This window comes from Myiozetetes cayanensis, unplaced genomic scaffold (assembly GCF_022539395.1).
Source record: "Myiozetetes cayanensis isolate MyiCay16 unplaced genomic scaffold, myiCay2020 scf9, whole genome shotgun sequence".
In the NCBI taxonomy this organism is placed as follows: Eukaryota; Metazoa; Chordata; class Aves; order Passeriformes; family Tyrannidae; genus Myiozetetes; species Myiozetetes cayanensis.
This window is the reverse complement of record NW_026088185.1, coordinates 7,155,257-7,175,011: the sequence shown is the minus strand read 5'-3', so window position 1 is coordinate 7,175,011 and position 19,755 is coordinate 7,155,257. Positions and strand designations below refer to the sequence as shown.

Here is a 19,755-nt window from a genome sequence, read left to right as displayed (position 1 = left end):
ACCCACCAGAGATCAAGCTGCACTGAGGGGAATACCACTACTCCTGCTAATTCGTTCTTGAAGCACTTTTGTTCTCTGCTTACTGCATATATTCTCAGGTTTTCTGTCTTAGAATTGTTTCTCTTGTTTAAGAGGGTGTAGAATCTGACTCAAGATAATTTTTGTATTTGGGTCTGATTTCATAAAAATCATTATCCAACAACGTGCTGAGCATCCTTTTTAATAGGAAGTGAGATTATTAAATACTTCACAGGATCAACCATAGTGAACAAAAGTGATAAATTTGTTTTATAGTGGCTTTTTCTTTATTAAAGCATTACATTACAAGCATTTAAGAGCCAGCTGTTGACCCTGCCTACCACAAAAAGATCTACCACAAAATAATGAGTTAAAACAACCAAATTTTAGTTTAATACTGTTTTTCAGCAGCAATGGCCAAAGGTCAGGCTCTAATAATAGCTTTTATCTGCTTCAAACCATAATTTTAATAGGCATGCTAGGAAAGTAGTTTAAAAGCTTTTTAAACCTGCTTTGACCTGAGGTCAGAATTTCATTTTTCTTTCAGCCAGTTTTTGCAACCTAAAAATCTGCTGTGGCAAACAGTCCTTTCCTGTTTATGATGCTTGTGACTGGAGCTATTACAGAAAAGCTTATATGCCTTAAAGCATAAACCACATAAATCATATTTCAGCAGCATTTTTCTATATAATGGTAAATGTGGACTTTGAACATTATAGGTATCAGTTTTTTACCTTGATTTGTAGAATAAGAGGTAAACTAAGAAATGCATAGGTCTGTTTTTTAATTCTTACTGCCTAAGAAGAGGCCATTTCTGGTGTCTGAGCTCTAACACATCCAGGGAAAATACAAGCTTATCAGCAAATCTCAGGGACAGAAATCTGTTCAATTCCCCTCCTAAGTGTGCAGGAACGTGCACTTGAAATGGAGCTGTAAAGGTCTCCTACATATTGCTGATGCTGCAGAGATGTTATTTCTGTACAGCTTCTGCCTCCTCTCCTGCAGAGCTGGCAGATGTGAGCCCTACCCTGGGCACCCCAGGGCCCTGCAGTAGGCAGAAAGAACTTCAGGTGCTTAGAAATATCAGTGCTTTGACTGTGCTGAAGGAAGCTCAGCAACACAACACCAGCTGAAGTCTGACGAAGTCATGGCTACTGAACAGATTTTTATTAAAAAGGTAAAACACGAGAATAAAACCCTTAACACAATGTCTGTGCTCAGTTACTTTTATACTAATGAACTTCCCTTAGCCTACCTCAGAAGTCTTCAGAATTTTTGTTCCATTCCTGTGGTGATCCATCTCAAGCTGGAAAAATACGAACACAGAAGTTAATGCAGAAAGGGGATATTTTCATGATGTTACTAGAAGACAAATTTTTAACTTATAAGAACTAAAGACTTAAATGGAGAGACCATTATGAGCGTTCAATTTATCCACCAGAGTAAAACAAATGCAAAGAAAGATGAACTTGGTGGGACAGCAGTTCCCTGGAGGGCAGAACCAGCAGCAATTACTACAGCGTGGCAGAGGTGAAGCTGCAGTAACATTCACATGGACTTTTTTCCTCTAAGTGTTGGCTTTTGTGGATAACACTTTATTTTGGCCAGATTGTGAACTTCAACTAAAATTGAAGAAACTCAGTAGATAAGTACTACACCAGTGGGACAATTATGGCTTTTGACCCAAACCAATCAATGGTTTCACATCACCATGTTCAGAATTAACTTGGAGGATCACAGCTTTTCAAGTTACCCAGTTGAATAACATAGTAAAATCACTCTTCTGCAGGAAATTTCCTTTAAATATTTGCCCACATGCGTTCTGTTCTCTGGGAACTGCAGCTTCTATCTATATAATGGGTTACTTCTTAAAATTAGTGTTTATTTTTTGCTAGGGAGTCCTTAGTCCCCTATTAGTAAGTAAACAGGTGTAGGGCTCTGATTTGCTTTTCTCTTTGAAAATATAAACTAAAGAGTTATGATGCCTGTATGTCTTCAGCTACAAAAATAATAATCAGTGCAGTTGTCATCTGAATGGTATTTATTTTCTAAGTACTCTCAAGTGTTGGTTACAGATGGAAAAGTTAAAGAGAAGTTCTCAAGTCACATTTTTGACTTAAAACTGGTAAACAGGCCACATGTTTTGATAAGGCACAGTCTTTAGGTAGGCATTCTTTTCACTGAACTTAAAATCCCACCCCCTTACACATTTCTCATCAGGGTTATTTCTAGTTTACTCAGTAAGAACAAAGTTTGTTTAGAAAGACATGACAACTTACCAAAAAAAAAAAAAGCTGTTATTCTTCAAACTTGGGGGTCTCCATGAACATCATCTATTTACATGCCTTTAGAACCATCCTACTCTGAACTCTTTGTCAGAAAACAAACAAACAAAGTCTGTTCTCAGCAGAAGCACTTTAGAGGTGCTTCTTCTTCCAGCCCATCCTCTCTTGTGTGCTGTGGGCTGTGTTGGTCAGGAGGTCTCCCGGGACACAGGAGCATCTCCAAATCAGCTGCTGGTATCACTCACCTGAAGGCAATTTGTGTTGGGAGGGATGTTGAGCAGTTAGTGCATCCTAGAGAGCCACAGCTCCTGTAGCTGTTATTTTTTAAATTATAAAAATTTCACATTCTGAATAACATAGAATCTTTGTGGGTATCTTAAAGCCTGAAAGGTGATTGGAAGGATGTTCTGGAATTCCATTAATATTGATCATTTTTAGACACAAATTAGGGTAACTGTTCTTGCCGACATGTCTTCATTGTTCCTCTGATACAAGGAATGTTTTTTTGGAATTGATATTTTCTTGTTATACTTTTACATGTGATTCATTCACTGATCTATTTCCCAGGATACAGCATAAAGTCTATATAATCAGATTATTCAAATTGTCACAGTTAAATCTACACTGGTCTGCAGTATCTTATGGTATTTACAAATAAACATTCTTGGTTTTCCCACAAAGATACTCTGCTTTGCTCTTTTATCATGAATTATTTTATTACTAGTATATACAATGTGTTTAAATTAGCTTTAGGCATTTAACACCACTTTGAGGCATCTCCTGCACTCTCCAGAGTCAGATTTTGCATAGAGGTGTGAAAGGCCTTGTCCAAAAGGAGCATTGTAAATACAGTTCCCAGGTTCACATGGAAAAGCATCAGGGAAGAGTAGAAGGTCTAACAGACACCATGAATTTCAGCTCTGCTCCCTCAAAGCTTGGGATACGTCTGAAGTGATCCTTGTATCTTCAGGCAACACCCAGATATGCCTCTAGACAGGTCACAACTCAAGATTTTTTATAAGAGTAGAAATATATACGTTACAAAAACTCTGCCTTCTCCAGAGCACATTGATTTTTCTCCCCTCTGTGACCACTGCAGTGATCTGTCTTGATGCAATCTTAACTCATTTTAATTAGAGGAAGTTTACAGGTAACTTTGGTGTTTTTCTGTTCCACCTGACAGTGCTGATTGACAAAGACCAATCCCCAAAATGGAAGCCACCTGCTCTAGAAGAAGTCAGTGATGAATTTGTGGACAACTGTTTTAAGCCGTTGGGAAATGACGACCTCAAGTTGTAAAGATGAAGCCTACTGACATCTTATATATATCTGCTTAATTCTGTAATATAAAAATTAATAGTAGTGTGATAAATTTTGACAAGACTCTTTTTTAACTAGCCTGACATTCACAAGGCTAATTTTTTGCATTCAGGAACATTCTCTGTAATGAGGAAATAATTGTGTCTCTGGTTAGTAATGGGAAAAATCACTTCAAGGCAGATTGTTATTTTTACTGCTTTACACAATGATTAACATTTAATTTTTTTGCATCAACTCTTGGTTTAGGAGGAGCCCTTTGGGAAGAGAGTGCAGTTAAGGGGTGACCTAATAAGCAAGAAGTCAGGAGACCTCTTTTATACTTGGTTCTGTCACTGACCTGTTAAATTTGAGTTGTGCCTTAGGTTCTTCTCCATGCAATGAAAATAAAATATCCTTAAAGCTTTAAAACAGTCAGAGCTACAAAGGAAAGTGGAAGACAGAATTCATGGTGTTAAATAGCCTTTCAAATAAAAGCTCAGGCTGACATATTATTAGTCTGAGAACAAGAAATTGTTCTATTGATTTAACATCTGGTCATTATTCAGCCTTGCTATGTGCTCTAAACATTGTTTCAAATGTCATAATATTGCCAGAGCCTAGAGCACACTTCTGTTTGATTGTACAGCCCATTTTTTAAAATGCTATTAAGTCTGACTGAACTGCATAATTAGTTTTTCATGATTGCAAAAATTTGCAAGGTTCTCTTGGTCTTACAGTGCTGAAGAAACAACTGCCTCAGACCTTCCTGTGAACACCAAGCAGCACATTTCCTGTGCATTAAAGGTTGCTGGGTTCTGATACTAATACATGAGGTTATATGACGTAACCAGAGCCCCTTGCTAAAGTATAATCTTTATTTTTGGGGGGAGGGATTATTTTTTGTATTGTGTGTGCAACACACAGCTTCTAATCTTTCTTCAGCATTACTCCTACATGCCTTTGTAAGGTTCATCAAATCATATATCAGTATTTCTTCCTACTTGTTTCTACAATTACAGGCAGGTCACAAATAACAGATTTTGGCTTCTCTGATAATGAACCACTGAGACTGAAGGAAGAAAACTTCTGTTCAGATAACACAGTCAGTAACCAGCAATGGGGAAACAAAAAGGCAGAGCTACAGCTGAACCATAATGGAGTTTTCAACATTGGGCAGTTTTTATTACCAACAGTTATGGTCTGCAACGGCTTAAGGCTCCTTCCTTTCCAGGAGCTGTTGCCTGGAAACAAAGTCCAGGAAATTCAGGCAGCAAGGTGAACGACCAGAGTGACTTTCAAAAAATCAGAGGTGAGCAAAATCGAGAAAAAATGGCACCTTGCTTTGTTGCTATAATCTTTCAAGATAAAATTGTTAAAATTTCAGCTGTGAGTTAATGTTACCATGGACATATTTGTTATGTCCTTTTTTCCAAATGTACTTGAAAAATTTCATTAATACCCTTAGGGTAATTCCGAAAATATGACTTGAATTTCTACCTCAAGCTGGTTGTAAGAAGTATAAACCTCCCCCCTTATTTTTAAAAGTTTTTATATGTTTTACATTCTTAAACGATGGCTATTTTAAATTTATTTTTTAAAGATTGGTTAATTTCATTACTTTTGTACAAAAGGAGCGGTCTTCAATGACTACATTTAATGAGAAACACTAGTTCCCAGGGAGTAGGGGTCATTGCCTTCTCTGACTGTAAAGGACTTACAAGGTTTTAGCAAGAATATATTTCTCAATTCATAAACTTTGACTTGCATGTTCAGTTGCCTCCAAAATTTATGTGAACAGGACATACCCCAGGCTCATGGTAACAAGATTCTGTCCAATCTGTGCATTTTTATCAAATAAAAGGCATACAAGCAGATGGTAAGTTGAATTTTATTTGGTCCACAAGAAAATATTTTCCACAAAAAATATTGTAAAAATATATTGTAGTGTGTTTTATTTGGGAATACTGATGTGTCTTACTCCAGAAATGTCGATTTTACAAAGTTGTGCTGCAGTTAACGTGTTCTGAACCAGTATTAGAACATCAAGTCCGTCACATCACATCCACTCAGACTAATCTTAGGTTTCCTGGAGAAAATATAAAGCAAAAGTATTTTTTAACTCCTAAACAGAAGTAAATGGTTTTGCAGAGTTTGCCAGTCCTAAACTTGAGTGCCTTCATTTCACACCATCAAGTCAAAGAATCAGTGGCAACTTAGCTGGGAACCCACTGTACATGGGCTTATAAAAACTGTAGCACAGCATAGCACAATTTAATGGTAAGTAAACAGTTGTAGTATTATTTAGGTAAAGAAGTCTTCATTTTTATTATGCATTATTATTGCGCCTATTGAATGTACAGCAGGGCTCTGGAAAGGGATTTCCTTCGATGTCTCACCAGACTGTGGTACCGAACAGTTTTTATTTATTTTTTATTAAGGATAGGTGCATTATTTATAAGGACAGCATCTTGTAAAAGAGATGATTTTCCTGGTGAGAAGCTGCCTCCCTGTTGTTTGCAAGCTTGTTTGCTTTCCATTTGCTGCGTGCTTTCCCTGAAGTGCCAGTGTCATGGAAAGCAGCATAAACCAGCTGGAATTGCACTTCAGGCCACACTGAAGCTGCTGTAATCTTCAGGCGTTAATGAGGGAAGACGAGGTGTGGGGCTGCAGGTAAGTGGCTGGCTGGACCCACCAAACAGCACAGCCACCATCCCACACAGCAGCATCTCCAAATGGAAGCAGTCTATGGTGCATGTTTAATTCCACCTGGCTAACCTTCTCCTTTGGGGAAATTCTGAGTATTTATCAGGATGGATGCTGTGATCTAAGTTCAGGCTGGTTTATCATTCTGCCTGCTCTTGGACCGTGTGGCGGAGAAGCTGCTTTCAGAAGTGCATCTGATATTCCTGAAAAGTGTCAGATGCTAAGGCTACATCCAAAGGAAGGATTTGAGATGTGGCAACAGCGAGCACTGCAACACCCAACTCCCCATGGCAGCCACCAACCCTGTACCAGGGTCGAGGCAGATACACCTCATTGTGCTCTGAAAGGGAGTGCAGTTTTTATCTGCCGTTCACCTGCCTGGCCATGAATGGCTGTGGAGCTTGGGGGTTTATTGTTTTTTAATTACTGTGGGTAGCTGTGTTAACATTCTTGAGTCAAAACTCACATTGGAGTGGTTTGCCTTGTTTTGTAATAAAGCTTTGTTTTAGTTATAATAAGAGTAGGAATCTTTAATACTGTGGTTAAACAATGCACAACTGATATGTACTGACCTGGTCAGTGTTTTGGCTTTGCTTTCTAACTCACCCTAATACACAGAGGTTTTTTAGACAGAGCAAACATAGGGTATGATCTAATGTTTTCTATGCTGTAGAACTTCAAGGAACATCACTATTAGCAGTAGAATTTAAGTGAGCCATAATACCTTAGTCCCACTTTGCATATGGCTTTGAAGACAACAATGTTACTTCAAAGAGGACGTTACAGCATAAGCCGATTTTGTTCCCTTTTTCAGCAAAAGCCTGAGAACAGTCTTAATAGCAAGGTCCAGTCTGGTCATTGGGAATTAGTAGCAGTCCTGTGCTGTGTCACAAGCATTTTCCACCCTTTACTCTTGATAAAACCACTTCCCGATAGAGGTGAATTTGAAATGACTAAATTTGTGTCTCAGCATTTGCAAAACAGCTCAATTCATGGGCTGTCTTATGTCTGAGAATAAGCTAAAAATAACAGTTGACATGGTCCTCTCTCTGCTTGCTTCCCATTGCTTGAAAAATCATGCTTTGTATCATTCACTAGAACTACACGTACCTTTTAAAAATAGTAACAGCTTTTACCAGTATGGAAAGCATTTCTCTATAAAATGAAAACATAAAATGGAAACACTTTGATCTAGGAAAAAGAACTATGTCTTTTAAACTGGCCATCACAGAAAAAAAGGAACAAACAGGTGGTAAAACACCAAGCTGTTACAAGGCCTTCACTTCGGATAAAATGCCAGCAACAACGTCCCTTTAAGATTAATACAATCCATCCCATTCCTGATCTCTCAAATGCCAGTTGTGAGCACAGTGGGTCAGGCTGAGAGTCCTGGGGAAGCTGGGAGCAGTGTGTGGATAAAAGCCAGATAAAATGGGTGAAGAATGTAGCCCTTGAACTTTGGGCCTAAGGCTTCGTCACTAACTCAGTGCATGCAGGGCACTGCTCAGGGTCTGGGCTCCTGGGGCTTTTACTGGCACCACCACACACAGATTTACCAACAGATGAGCAAGAGCCTACAGAAGCTGAAGGAAGGTGTCCTGTCCCATGGGTGCTACTTTAGAGAGGAATCTTAGTGTGACACAGCCAGAGTTCCCATGAAATAAATTGTCCTAAAACACTGTCACACCTTTGAAGGTTCATTTCACTAGTTAGCATCAGTAGTTTTTGCACACCTATCTGGGTTACAGCAAAACAACAAAACCAAATCCCCCCCCAACCAGCACCCAAACAGGAAAATAAACCTAAACAAAACCCCAAACCCCCAAACCCAAAAAAACCGAACAGCTTTGGTCTGAACACAGTGATCAGATGTCATCAACCTATCTTACTGCAGGATTTCAGAGACTAGCTCTCATGCATTTACAGAAGCATCTGTTAATTATAATGCACTGTTTTGTCAATACTGCCATGTTTCTCACTGGCTCACCTCAGAGTGGAAGGTCATACGTCATCCATACGGTTCCCTGAATACTGCTTGGCTTTATGAAACGCTTGTCATTGCCTTCTTTATTTTGTGGTTATTACAGATTTAGCCAGGTCAAAGAATCAGAGTAAAACTTATGGCAGCAGTTACCTTTACTACATGCAGACCTTGGTTTCACTTTAGCAAAACGCAGACAAATGTACCAAGCACAGAGAGCTCTTCTCACCTGCTAACAGGCCACTGATCTTTTATGCAGTACATAGAAATAATCCACACTTTGTCACTCAGTGTCGCTGGGGCCTCTGTGGCACTGACTGTACAGCTGCAGGGCAGCCGCGCTCCTCTCATCTTCTTTTTAACCCTAACTTCTGGTCACATCCAACACATACAAAGACAGACATACTCAACATACAGCTGGTAACAAATGACACTTGATGAACAGATTCTACTGTGATCCAATTAGTTTGTTAGCAATACAGGTTAAAAGGCAAACTTTTTTTCTCAGCCTCTCCTTGCAAACCCATCCATTCAGTGGTAATATCCTCAAACCACAGCTGATTGTGCTTTATTCGCACCAGTACCACGTACAAACTGCTGCACAGACAGGCCAGGCCGCTCCCTGGGGCCAGGCTGGGGCTCAGGGCACGTCGCTCTCGATGAAGGGGATGTCACTGTACTTGCTCTCTGTCACTGCCCACTGCTTCACCGCCTGCTCCAGGATCTCCCGGGACAGGCGGTGCGCGTAGTCCAGCACGATGGTGCTTGAGGGACCCTTCTCGTCCACCTTCACTGCTATCAGAGAGGATTTCTCCCCAGCACATCCTTCGGTGCCTACCCCGATCTTCTCATCCTGGATAGCCTTTGAACCTTGACAGGCAGCCTTGGATTTGATGCATCCCATGGTACATTGGAAAACGCAGCTGCAAATTCAGTTCAACAGCATGTTTTGATAACCTGGAAATGCTTCCCTTGTTTAGTGCAGTGCTGCTGCTGCTTCTTGCCAGTGGCTCCAGTTATTTTCATAGAAGAGAACATCTCCTTTTGTGCTTCTGAAGAAATCTGTCAAAATAGTGTTTCACAGAAAGGCAATAAACAGTTTACCATTTTCAGTGAGCTCCAAGGAAAGCTAAATTCACTATAGACGCTTGTAGAAGCAGCTTAAATAAATCTCTGCACAGTGTGCATAAAATGTTTCTATCAGCAACATCCATCTACTACAAGCAGGGAAAGTTTGACCTGAATTCAAGCTGCCTTTGAATGCAACTCCCAGTACAGGATGGAAGCCATCTAGGAATGTAAAGGTCTTAAGAAATAAATAAAGTCTGTTTCTTCCAAGCTGACAACACATTGCTCTTTTCCTCAAATTGCAAACAAATACGTTTAACTCCGGGGACTGCTGCTGCTGCAGGACATAAACACCAAAACCAGCCCACTGAAGCACCACACAACCAGCATAACCAGAGCCTTGTGTCGTGGCCATCACACGCCCTTTGGGCAGGGTGACACTGATTCCCAGTGTCATTCTGCTGTTGCTCAAGGAGGCTCAAGCACACAGCCACCAGACGCTATTCACAAGGAACAAGAGCTGTTTTTGGTTTTTCCCTGGAGAGGTCAGGGAAAGCAGCAGCAGCCTGCTGAGATCAAGGCAGTTCCAACAGAGCCAGAGCAGCGTTCTCACTGAAGCAGGACAACTCTACATCTAGAGAAGGGAAAGTGACCAACAAAACACCTGACAGGGTTCTTTTGAACTCCTCAAGATCCAGAACTGGTCCACTCCAAATTCTGGTATATGTTTTTGTTTACTAGCCTACAAAGCTGTTTCTCAGGCTATTTTCTCTCCACAGGCAAAGGAGAATCTCACGATATGCCTGACTTTGCTTGGCATGCACTTACCCACTTATCAGAGTTAACAGACTGCCAGCCAAAATAAAGACTGTGCTGCACAGAAACCAACTGTTCCCCCACAGCTTCACCCAATGACGTCGTACTAAGGTCAGCCAAAGTTAAAGATTTTTTTGTAAATAGCCTTTGAAAATATAATCATGGCAAAGATGTTAAGCCTTACTTATTTCCTTTATACACTGGAGGAAACAGAGCCTCCAGTCCAGTAACCTGATCACAGGCAAGTATTTGCAGAGGAAATCAATCCCATTTGCAGGCAAATGGTGCTTCACATGTAGGATGGGACTTCCCTAGTGCAGTAGCTGACTCAGGGGAAGCAGCCTCCTTGGGACAAGCTCCTCTCCTCTTTTTGCTTGTTCATAAAAGCCTTCACTACCTGTCTGTAGGGCTGAAGTGACAGCACAGAGAAGGGGTGGATGGAATTCCTGGCAGAAGGTCAGACCTAAAGGGTTTCTGAAACCACAAAGCCCCTACAAATGCTCTAATACCTTTAGCTTTGTGTCAGAACATTTCAGTGTTGTAGAGGAACGTTTGTAAAACACTTCAGTAAAGTTCAATAAGTTTCTTTTGTGCCAGCTGAGATGCTGCAGCACATGCCAGTGTGTTTTAGAACAGGCTGTACAGTTAACAGGCCTGTAACACAAACCCTGCTGCCAGGACTCACAGTTTTACCCAAGACAGAGGAGAGCTAAGCTGTCAGTGAGATTTTTATTGTAATAACTTGCCATTAAATGAGTAAAAGGCAGGGTTAATAACAAGTAAAAGGCAGGATTCCCTTCACTGCACAAGAAACTCCATTTATCCCTATGGAGGCTTATAAAACCCCATGAGCTTTATACCCATGTCTCTCCACCACATACACTGATCAAACCAGAGGCCAAGGAGACTCTGAAAGCACTTCAGATACCTGAATAATTCAAAACTTGGTAATAGTAATATCTTGTGTATGTCTAATTTCAATATTTACCATTAATAAAACATTAATAAAAATAACTTCTACTTGCTCTTCTGGATAAATAGGTCACTAGAAGTCCACAACATGGCAAAGAATCATTACCAGCAGCTACAACCCAGCACTGCTGATACCTGACAGCTGCAGTCTTGACCCACCCAAGGTGATGCACAGCTTCCCTGGGAGGGACATGGGTGTTGCTGCCCAATTCCTTCTCACTACATTACTGGTAACAACGTATTTTTATCAGAGTTTATCCCTGACAGTTTACTTAAAATAGATTAAAAGATCCAATCTGAAGAAGCCAAGTTTGGAGTCGTAGTCTTTTATACGTTATTCTTTTTTTTTTTTTTTTTTTGGTGCTTTCTCAAGGAGGTCTGATAAACAGAAGCTAGCTGTACCTTATTGTTGCTCTAATGTTTCCCTCCTACAACGGGAGATCTCTGACACCAGCAGATGAGTTAGTGTCCAGAGGAAAGGAGGGAATGTGAAGTAAGGAGAAACTCCCTAGGGTCAGCATCTTCCTCTGCAGGATTTACCTCTGTTCCCACCCTCTTACCTCTGCCTTTTCCTTTGGGCTAAACCAAATGTTTGCGTGACTGTCCTACAGAGAGGAAAGGGTGGGCTATAAAGCTTGCAGTCAGCAAGGCATGCAATACAAATCAATTGTTCCAAATTGACTACTAGTTGAACTTAAAAGCAAAGTTATTGACCCTAGTTAAAATCCTTGCCTGTTGCTGATTCCATTATTTATAGAGCTCAGTTCTTTCCAAGTTGCTGCAGGAAGTTTTGTAGTTTGCCTGCTCTACTGGAGTTAATAATTGTTGGCACAGAAATGATTGCAAATGAAGCTGCCCTCAACCTTCTGACTGCTTCCTTGTTTTTCTGACAACCATTGCTTGCACACACATGGTAAAGAGCTGCTTAAATCCCCACTGCCTCAATCTCATCTCCAGGGTGTTCTGACAGGGATTTTAATGTCTCTACCATTCCTCACAAAGCTCACACCCTCGGAAGGAAAAACAATAAACCAAAGTAAACCAGTTCATTTTACTTCCGGCACGATGTTTCATTCAGTAACTGCACAAGGCAAAATTGTCTGATAGGAGCCTGTTTCTTTCAGCGTCCAAGCTTTAAGCTGTTGCCAGTTATGTCTCAGAAACTACTGGTTTGATGCTCAAGCCAAAATCTCTGCAGACACAGTTCTGCACGTGACAAGCTGAAGGCAGAGGTCAGGGAGCTCAGCCTGCTCTGCCACATTCTCAACTGGCACTTAGAGCAGCACAATCAAAAACCTTAACACATCTTCTCCTTTTAAAGACTGATTTTTCGGTAAGTGAAATGTTGATTTAATTTATCTGAAAAACACAGGCTCCTGATCGTGCTCGATTTCAGTTGGCACGCAGTCAAAATGTTTTCAAGTTCTTCAAACAACAAACATGGTGTATTTACTTTAAGGTCAGGTGTTGTTTCACCTATTATGTTATTTACTACATGAATACCCTGTGGTAATACAAGGAGAGAGAAAATATTGAGTAGCTGAACTCATCTGGCATGTGAGGGCTAAGCACTGTCTCTGCCAGCCTGGCCAAGTGCTTCCTGCCAAGGTAAGTTCATTTCTAACCTACTGAAGGAAACGAAACAATGGTGAAAGAATGCCTGCAATTCACTATTAGGTGATATAAAATACAAGAAAAAAAGCATTGATAGCAACTGCCATTTTATTGAAAAAATAAGACTTTTCAAGGTATTAAACTAATCAATAAAAATAATTACACAAGGTTAAACGTGAGCTATCAAAAAATAAGAGTTTCACCTGCCCTCTTCAATACAACTCCATAGGATGAAGGCAGGCAAAAGAGAAAGAGTTTTGCTGTTATGCAACATCTCTAGCTATCCCAGGCAAGCAAGTTCCTGCTACAATTTAAAGGTTTTCGATCCTTGAGAACCTTGGAAAAAATCTTGAAGTTCAACACTACACTGCAAGGAATTGCTTTCTGTAACACTTTCTGTTATAGCAGTCACCAGATTAAAAATCAGTCATACTTTTCAGAATAGCTTAGTGCAGCTTTGCCCAGCTGAAGACAGCAAGTAATCTCTGCTGGGACAGGGCCAAGCTCCTCGCTTCCCAAACCTTTACATCCTTGTAACCCTCCTCCAGGCAGTTCCCTCTCAGTTCTTCCCTCGGTATCCACAAGAGAAGCTCAGTGTGCTGCTTACCAAAACCACGTCTGCTTCTAAGGGGTTGTCCCCCTTGTCCCCAGTAGAGCACAGACACCTTCACTTCTGGGAATCTGCAAAGGGAACCCACAAACAGAACTCAGCACTCGCCAAGATGTCAGAGGTACATGTTATCATGCAGTTGTGAATCTGTAGTGCTGGACTTGCAGAGGTCTGTTTGCCTTTTCTCATACACAGAACTTGACTTTGACAAAGGTAAAAGGATGATACAGCACTTAATAAATTAGATTGAATGACAGGCTGCAACAATTTATGTACAGCACCTAATCCCGGGTGCAGAGTGGGGCCACTGCTCGGGCAAGTAGCTCCTCACCTTATACAGGATGCCAACCTCCTTCCACAGCAAATCCAGTTAAGGATGACTCCAGCAAGGATATAGGAAGGGTAATGTGCCCCATCTCCTGCCTAAGCCTAAAAGTTCTCTCCTGCATTCCCTCCTCCCTCTCAGGACTTCTGCTGAGACCTGGACCTTGACTGTCCAAGCACACAGGGAGGACATTCAGTTAATCCCAGTGCTGCCATTAGCATGGAGACAACAAACATTACTCTGTAACAGAGATATTCAAACTCTGAGTTTGGGCAGGTGACCCCCCCCAGCAGAGGTGAACCAAGCAGCACTTCAGCATCCACACCTCTGAACTGCACCCAATCTCATTCCTCCATGTGACAGTGCAGAGAAACAGAAGCCCAGAACACCCTATTGCTGCCTCTCCCTAACTCGGGAGCACACACGGTAACTGTGCCTTTGGATACTCTGCAGCTTTGAACAGAGCAGCGGCACACAAATGGCAGAGGGATGAATCACTCCCTCGGTGCACAGCATCGCCTCCATCGCTGCAGGACTCAGAGGCTCTCCATGCAGAGCAGCCCCAGGCAGGGGCTCCCAGGGCAGTCCAACCCACCAGCTTTCATTCCTGCCTCTCCTTAACACCCAGCTTCCTGCAAATCCCTGCACTGTATAACATTGACTGTAAGGACTCCTTCTAATCACAGGAAAATGAAGTTTAAAAAAGCTCCAGTTATTTTAAGACAAGCACAGTACTGAAGATCCAGCTAACTCAGGCAATCACTGAAATACCCAAATACCCCAGAACAACTCAGGCAATGAAAAGCAAAAATAGAGCCCTCATTCCTCACAGGGCTGTCCCCTCCCTCTCATGCTGCTTACTGCCAACAAGAGATAAGAGCTACAGATTGGAAAGGGCTGGATGCAGCAACCACAAACAATTGCTGTACAGGATTAGCATGTAAGTGAAAGTCTCCTGGTTATCTGTCTCAGGGTACATGCTGGAATTTCAAAGGCTTGGGTTTTTTCCCCTCCGTGTCCAGAACTGATAAAGGTTTTCCAGGCTTTCAAGTCACTTTGTAACTGAATGGAGAAATGACACACTTGCTTTTCAAAATCAGGCACTACCTCTAGTTTACTTTAAAAGGCTTTTCAATAAGAGCACAGTTGATCACAGAATCATTTTGGTTGGGAAAGACCTTTCAGTCAAGTCCATCCTTTAACCCAGCACTGCCACATCCACCACTAAAACATATCCTTAAGGGCCACATCTACATGACTTTTAAATACCTCCAGGAATGGTGACTCCACCACCTCCCTGGGCAGCCTGTTCCAATGCCTGACCACCCTTTCAGTGAAGAATCTTTCCTAATACCCAACTTGAACCTCTCCAAGCACAACTTGAGGTCATTTCCTCAGGACCTACTGCTTGTTACCTGGGAGAAGAGACCAACTCCCACCTGTCTACAAACTCCTTTCTCAGTCAGAACACTGAATTACTTAATGGAGGCAATTTCCATGTCACATTTCGTCTCTCAAGCACTTAAATAATGCATTTAAGGAACATGAAAATCTCAAAATTAGAAGGAAAAACAGGAGAGAGGAAAATCTTCTTTCTTCACTTTGTGATTTAAATGCACAGTGGGAATGGGTTTTTTTGCTGTTAAACAGTACAGCTGTGTTGATATGAGTCTTTATGCTGACAAACTCTGGAAGCCTAAAACCAGTACTGACTTTAAAAAAAAAGGCAATCCCCCCTCACAAAATCAAAAAAAAAAACCAAACCAAAACAAAAAAAAACAAAACCACCATCCCACCCAGCCTCCCCCACCAGACACACAATCACAGAAGGAACAAAAACAAGTCCTTTCTGTACTGTTCTGGCAATCTCACCCAAGCTTTGGGAAGTAGCAAGCAAAGATGAAGTACCAAAAGAAACCTTTGGGTGAAAATACCAACAGTTCAGAGAACAGCAATGCCAGCAGGTACAGCCCTCAGCAGCCACAATGTTATTTTTCATCCAGGAAAAAGAAGTCTTGTTAAAAGCAAAGAACACTGTGTGCTTGGTAGCTGTCTAATTTCATGAAAGTAAAACTGTACCCAGTCAGCCTGTCCTGAAATCCTCCCTCCTCCCTCCAGAGCGGCAGTTTATTCACCAGAACTGCACACAGCTCAGAGCAGCCTGAAGGCAAGAGGGGAAGAGGATGCTGAAAACTTCTTACAGGTTCTGCTCATATTTTAACTAAGCTGCTCATCCAAACAACTCTATATGCTACTATTATGTCCGAATTTGGACAGAAATACCTACAAAGTATTAATTCTGCTTGATTTTTCCATGTCGGGTGTTTTTTTTTCCCCAATGTCTCAGAATACCAGAAGGCAAATATTTACCACTACAGACTCTGCCAGACCACAGACAAGAGAGAACATTAACATAACCTACCCCTCTGTGAAGAAGAGCAGGACGCCTACTGTTGACAAAAGCCTGTTTTCTAGATGGGTAAGAGCAAACCAGTGGATTTCCTTTAGCAAGCACTGACCAAGGCTATAGAAGAAAGGGCATGAAGAAGATGCAGAGTTTCTCAGAAACCCCATCTGCAGGAAGTTTAGCCAAGACTTAAGGAACCCAACTACACAAACTATAAAGGAATGCCTATGGAAGGGAAAGCTACTAGTTATAGAGAAGATCCAAAACTCTCCAAGAACCCAAACACAAAATAATGCTCTAAACTGTAAGTGAACTAAGTGAACAAAAAAAAAAAACAGAAATGGACATGAAGTTTTTGATGTAGAGGCACAGCTGTTTCCTTGCCCTACATAACATTGAAGGTTCAACATACCCTTCAGCAAAGCCCACAGTTCTTATAACCCCCCCACCCCCATCTGTAGTAGCTGCAAATCCATAGCCTGAAGACCATCTCCACAAACATTTCCCCACAGCAGGGGAAAATGCAAGGGGTACCACCAAAGGTGTCCGAGACTCTGGCCAAGCCTCACACTGAGGTTAGACTGCTCTAAGGCAGGTCCAAACAAAGTGGCCTCTTGGTTTGTTACAACACTGTAACACTGTTTTGAGTCTGTTTGTTACAACACTGTCTGGAGTGGAAACTGAGATTTTCCTACATATGCACCGTAAAACTTCCATCCCAACAAGTCAGTCGTGGAGTCACAGCCTACCTATTAGCAGTCCCCTTCAGGAATACATTAAAACATCAAGCTACTTACACCCAAGCTAAAGCTTAGGATCTAGTCTTGTTTGTGAAGGTGCATTACTGTCCTCCACAGGTGCCAGGCAGAGACAGAGCGCTGCAGACGGCAAGGAGGGATGCACAAATCCTTACGAGCAAGAAAGCCCCTCCTGCTGCTATCACTGGCTGCTGCGCAGCCTGGGGATCCTGCCAGCAAGAGCTGATGAGCAGCAGCAGCAGCAGCAAAAACAGTGGATCGGTGTCTCAATCTGACAGGGTCGCGCTTTATTGTAGTAGCTGTCACAAGATTCAAATACGACCATATGGAGCTGCAGACCATGAGGTATGAATGAGGTACTCTGGCTTGCTTTGTGATGCCCTTAGGAAGGCAAAGGTTCTGCTGGATTAACACAAATGAAAGTCAGAAGGAAGGAGACAGCCAGGATGTGCCCAAGATCAGCCAGAGAAAAGCACAAGAGAAGCAGCACAGAACGCCATTCTGTTATTTAATCTCCAGAAGCCAGATGTAAAAAAGCAAATCAGACTTAGGAAAGTAACAGGAAAGCCATTTTTCCACATCTCCCATAGGGAGGTGCAGGAAAACACAGCTCCACGTTTTAAAATCCTAACTATTGATTGGCAGAAATCATCTGAGGACTAAGAGAACAAACTGACAAGTTAACAATCAGATGCTCCAGCTGTACAAAAGCTGCCCAGAATTGCAACAAAGAACTATGTCAGCCTTAAAAAAATCACTCTGTCTCACGGCTCTCCCCCGGTATCTGTTTCCTTGAATGTCATCCCTCCAAACGTGCCAGCTCCTACTTGTAGCAGTCGTCGCCTTCGCGCCTGGGATGCAGGGAGGCCGCCAGCCAGGCGAGGCAGTGGTGCCCCGCACAACCTGGCAGCGCGGCCGGCTCTTCCCCAGGGTCCTGCCCACAGAAACACCTTGTCCCCAGGGCCACGAGCATCACCAGGCTCTACCCAACCCCCTGTGCAACTTGTACAAACCAAGGTGATTTCAAAGCAAGAATGTGCTCAGCAGAACATAATGTTCAGAAGAAAACTAATTTGTATGTACCTGAAGGTTAAAAATGCCACTTTGTTAAGGCTACAGTATAAATCCCTGTTTTTTACCTTTTTCCTTTTTTTTTTTTTTTTTTTTTTTTTTTTTTTTAAATTCCTATATTTAGGAGCCTAATTTGGACTCCTACTTCCTGAACTGTGAGAAAGCATAAGACATTTCTAAATGCTTTACAATTTTTTGCCGTGGCAGATCTTACACTACTAAATTTGTATTTTATAACGTGTATTTTATAATTTTGTGTTGAAGCTTTATTAAAGGTACTCGTGGCAGAACCGGCAGGGGCTGACAAACCCTCACACCACCTCGGCCAGCAAACACACAAGTGTCACGTCTTCCCCGCAGCTTGGAGAGGACCTGCCACGCCGTTTACCTTCCCACTCTGCATCATCCCCACTGATGTCCACCTCACCCCAGGAATTCCCACAGGCGCCCCACCGGAGCTGCTCAGTTTCGAGCCACTCCGTGGCCGGCAGCCTCACCACGAGATGATGGGAGGAGTAAAGGCAGGACCGCCGCCTGTCCTGAAAAACCCCACCTCAGAGCCCGGCTCTCCTTCCTCTCCTGCGCAGCTCGGGAGGCTGCAGGCCAGTCGTGCCCACGGCCGCGGCTCGCCCCTCATGTGGGCGCATCCCTCCCCTCCGGCTCCCCCGGCTCCCGTAGGACCGCGGCCCCGCACCTACCGGCGCGTCGGGGCGGTGTCCGTGCGGGCAGCATGCTGCGAGCGGGGCCCCGCCGGCACGACCCCCGCCTGCCCCTTCCCCCGGAGCTGCCCGCGGGGTCCGGCCCTCGTCCCGCCGCCGCCGCCGCCGCCTCCTCCAGGCTCCTGTCCCTGAACGGCAAAGACGCAAACCCCACCGTCAGAGCCCATGCCGGCAGCACCCCCCGACCCCCGCCCGGCCCCGCGGCGTTCGCAGGGGTCGCGCCGGAAGGAGCCCCGCGTCCGCCCCGCTCACGCCGCTCCCGCCGCTCCGCCGGGCGCTCCCCGCCCTCCCCGGGCCGGCTGCGGCTCCGGGCGGGGCGCGCAGGGGCAGGAGCGCCGCCGAGCCCCGGCCCGGCACCTGCCGCGCCGCCCCCGCCCGCCCGCACGGGCCCGCTGTGCCCACCCCGGCCGCATCCCTCCGCCCCGGCACCGCCTCAGCGCCGCAATGGGCCCTGGCGTTTAAAATGAGGGGAAAAGGTTGGGGGACGGGGGGGGGAATCACCCTGGCAGGAAAGCCGCCTCTCATTGGCTTCGCCTTCTTTAAGTCCTCCTCCCCCTCCACTCGGCCCTAGTGAGGCACATCTGGAGCGCTGTGTCCAGCTCTGGGCTCCGCAGTACAAGAAAGACGAGGAGCTACTGGAGAGGGTCCAGTGGAGGCCACAAAGATGATGAAGGGTCTGAAGCATCTCTCTTGTGAGGAGAGACTGCAAGAGCTGAGCCTGTTCAGTCTAGAGAAGACTGAGAGGGGATCTCATTAAGGCATATAAATTTCTCAAAGTTGGTTGCCAAGAGGACGGTGCCAAGCTCTTTTTTGTGGTGCCCAGCAGCAGGATGAGGAGCAATGGCCATAAACTAAAACTGAAGTTTCACCTCAACATGAGGAAGAACTTCTGTAAATTGAGGGTGGTAGAGCAATGGAACAGGCTGCCCAGGGAGGGGCTGGAATCTCCCTTTCTGGAGACATTCAAAACCCACCTGGACATGTTCTGTGTCACCTGCTCCCGGTGACCTTGTCTTGGTAGGGAGGCTGGACTGGATGATCTCCAGAGGTCTCTTCCATTTCTAATGATTCTGTGGTTCTGTGAAATGTGGGGAAGCCTGTTCAAAGGA

At 43.5% G+C, this 19,755-nt stretch overlaps 2 protein-coding genes across 5 annotated transcripts in view; one reads left to right on the top strand and one right to left on the bottom strand.

Annotated features, from left to right (window-relative positions):
• The window catches only part of HIBCH (3-hydroxyisobutyryl-CoA hydrolase), a 39,646-nt gene extending 34,172 nt beyond the window's left edge, over nt 1-5,474 (top strand). For 3 of the 4 annotated variants that reach the window (XM_050340066.1, XM_050340068.1, XM_050340069.1), the window contains one exon: nt 3,487-5,474. In XM_050340066.1, the coding sequence (XP_050196023.1) occupies nt 3,487-3,602 (116 nt within the window). In that variant the 3' untranslated portion in view covers nt 3,603-5,474. The other variant, XM_050340067.1, reaches the window with a different exon arrangement.
• Nucleotides 5,473-18,788, bottom strand: CUNH2orf88 (chromosome unknown C2orf88 homolog). The gene is made up of 3 exons (XM_050340087.1): nt 18,626-18,788; nt 13,364-13,437; nt 5,473-9,348 (listed from the first exon to the last, which is right to left on the bottom strand). Exon 3 carries the CDS (start codon nt 9,188-9,190, stop codon nt 8,927-8,929), a length of 264 nt encoding a protein of 87 aa, XP_050196044.1. The 5' UTR covers nt 9,191-9,348; nt 13,364-13,437; nt 18,626-18,788; the 3' UTR covers nt 5,473-8,926.
• Nucleotides 18,789-19,755: the final 967 nt, after the last annotated feature.

Bases quoted from the DNA above. Each gene is read 5' to 3' on its own strand.
- CUNH2orf88 (XM_050340087.1), bottom strand. From the start codon at position 9,190: ATGGGATGCATCAAATCCAAGGCTGCCTGTCAAGGTTCAAAGGCTATC.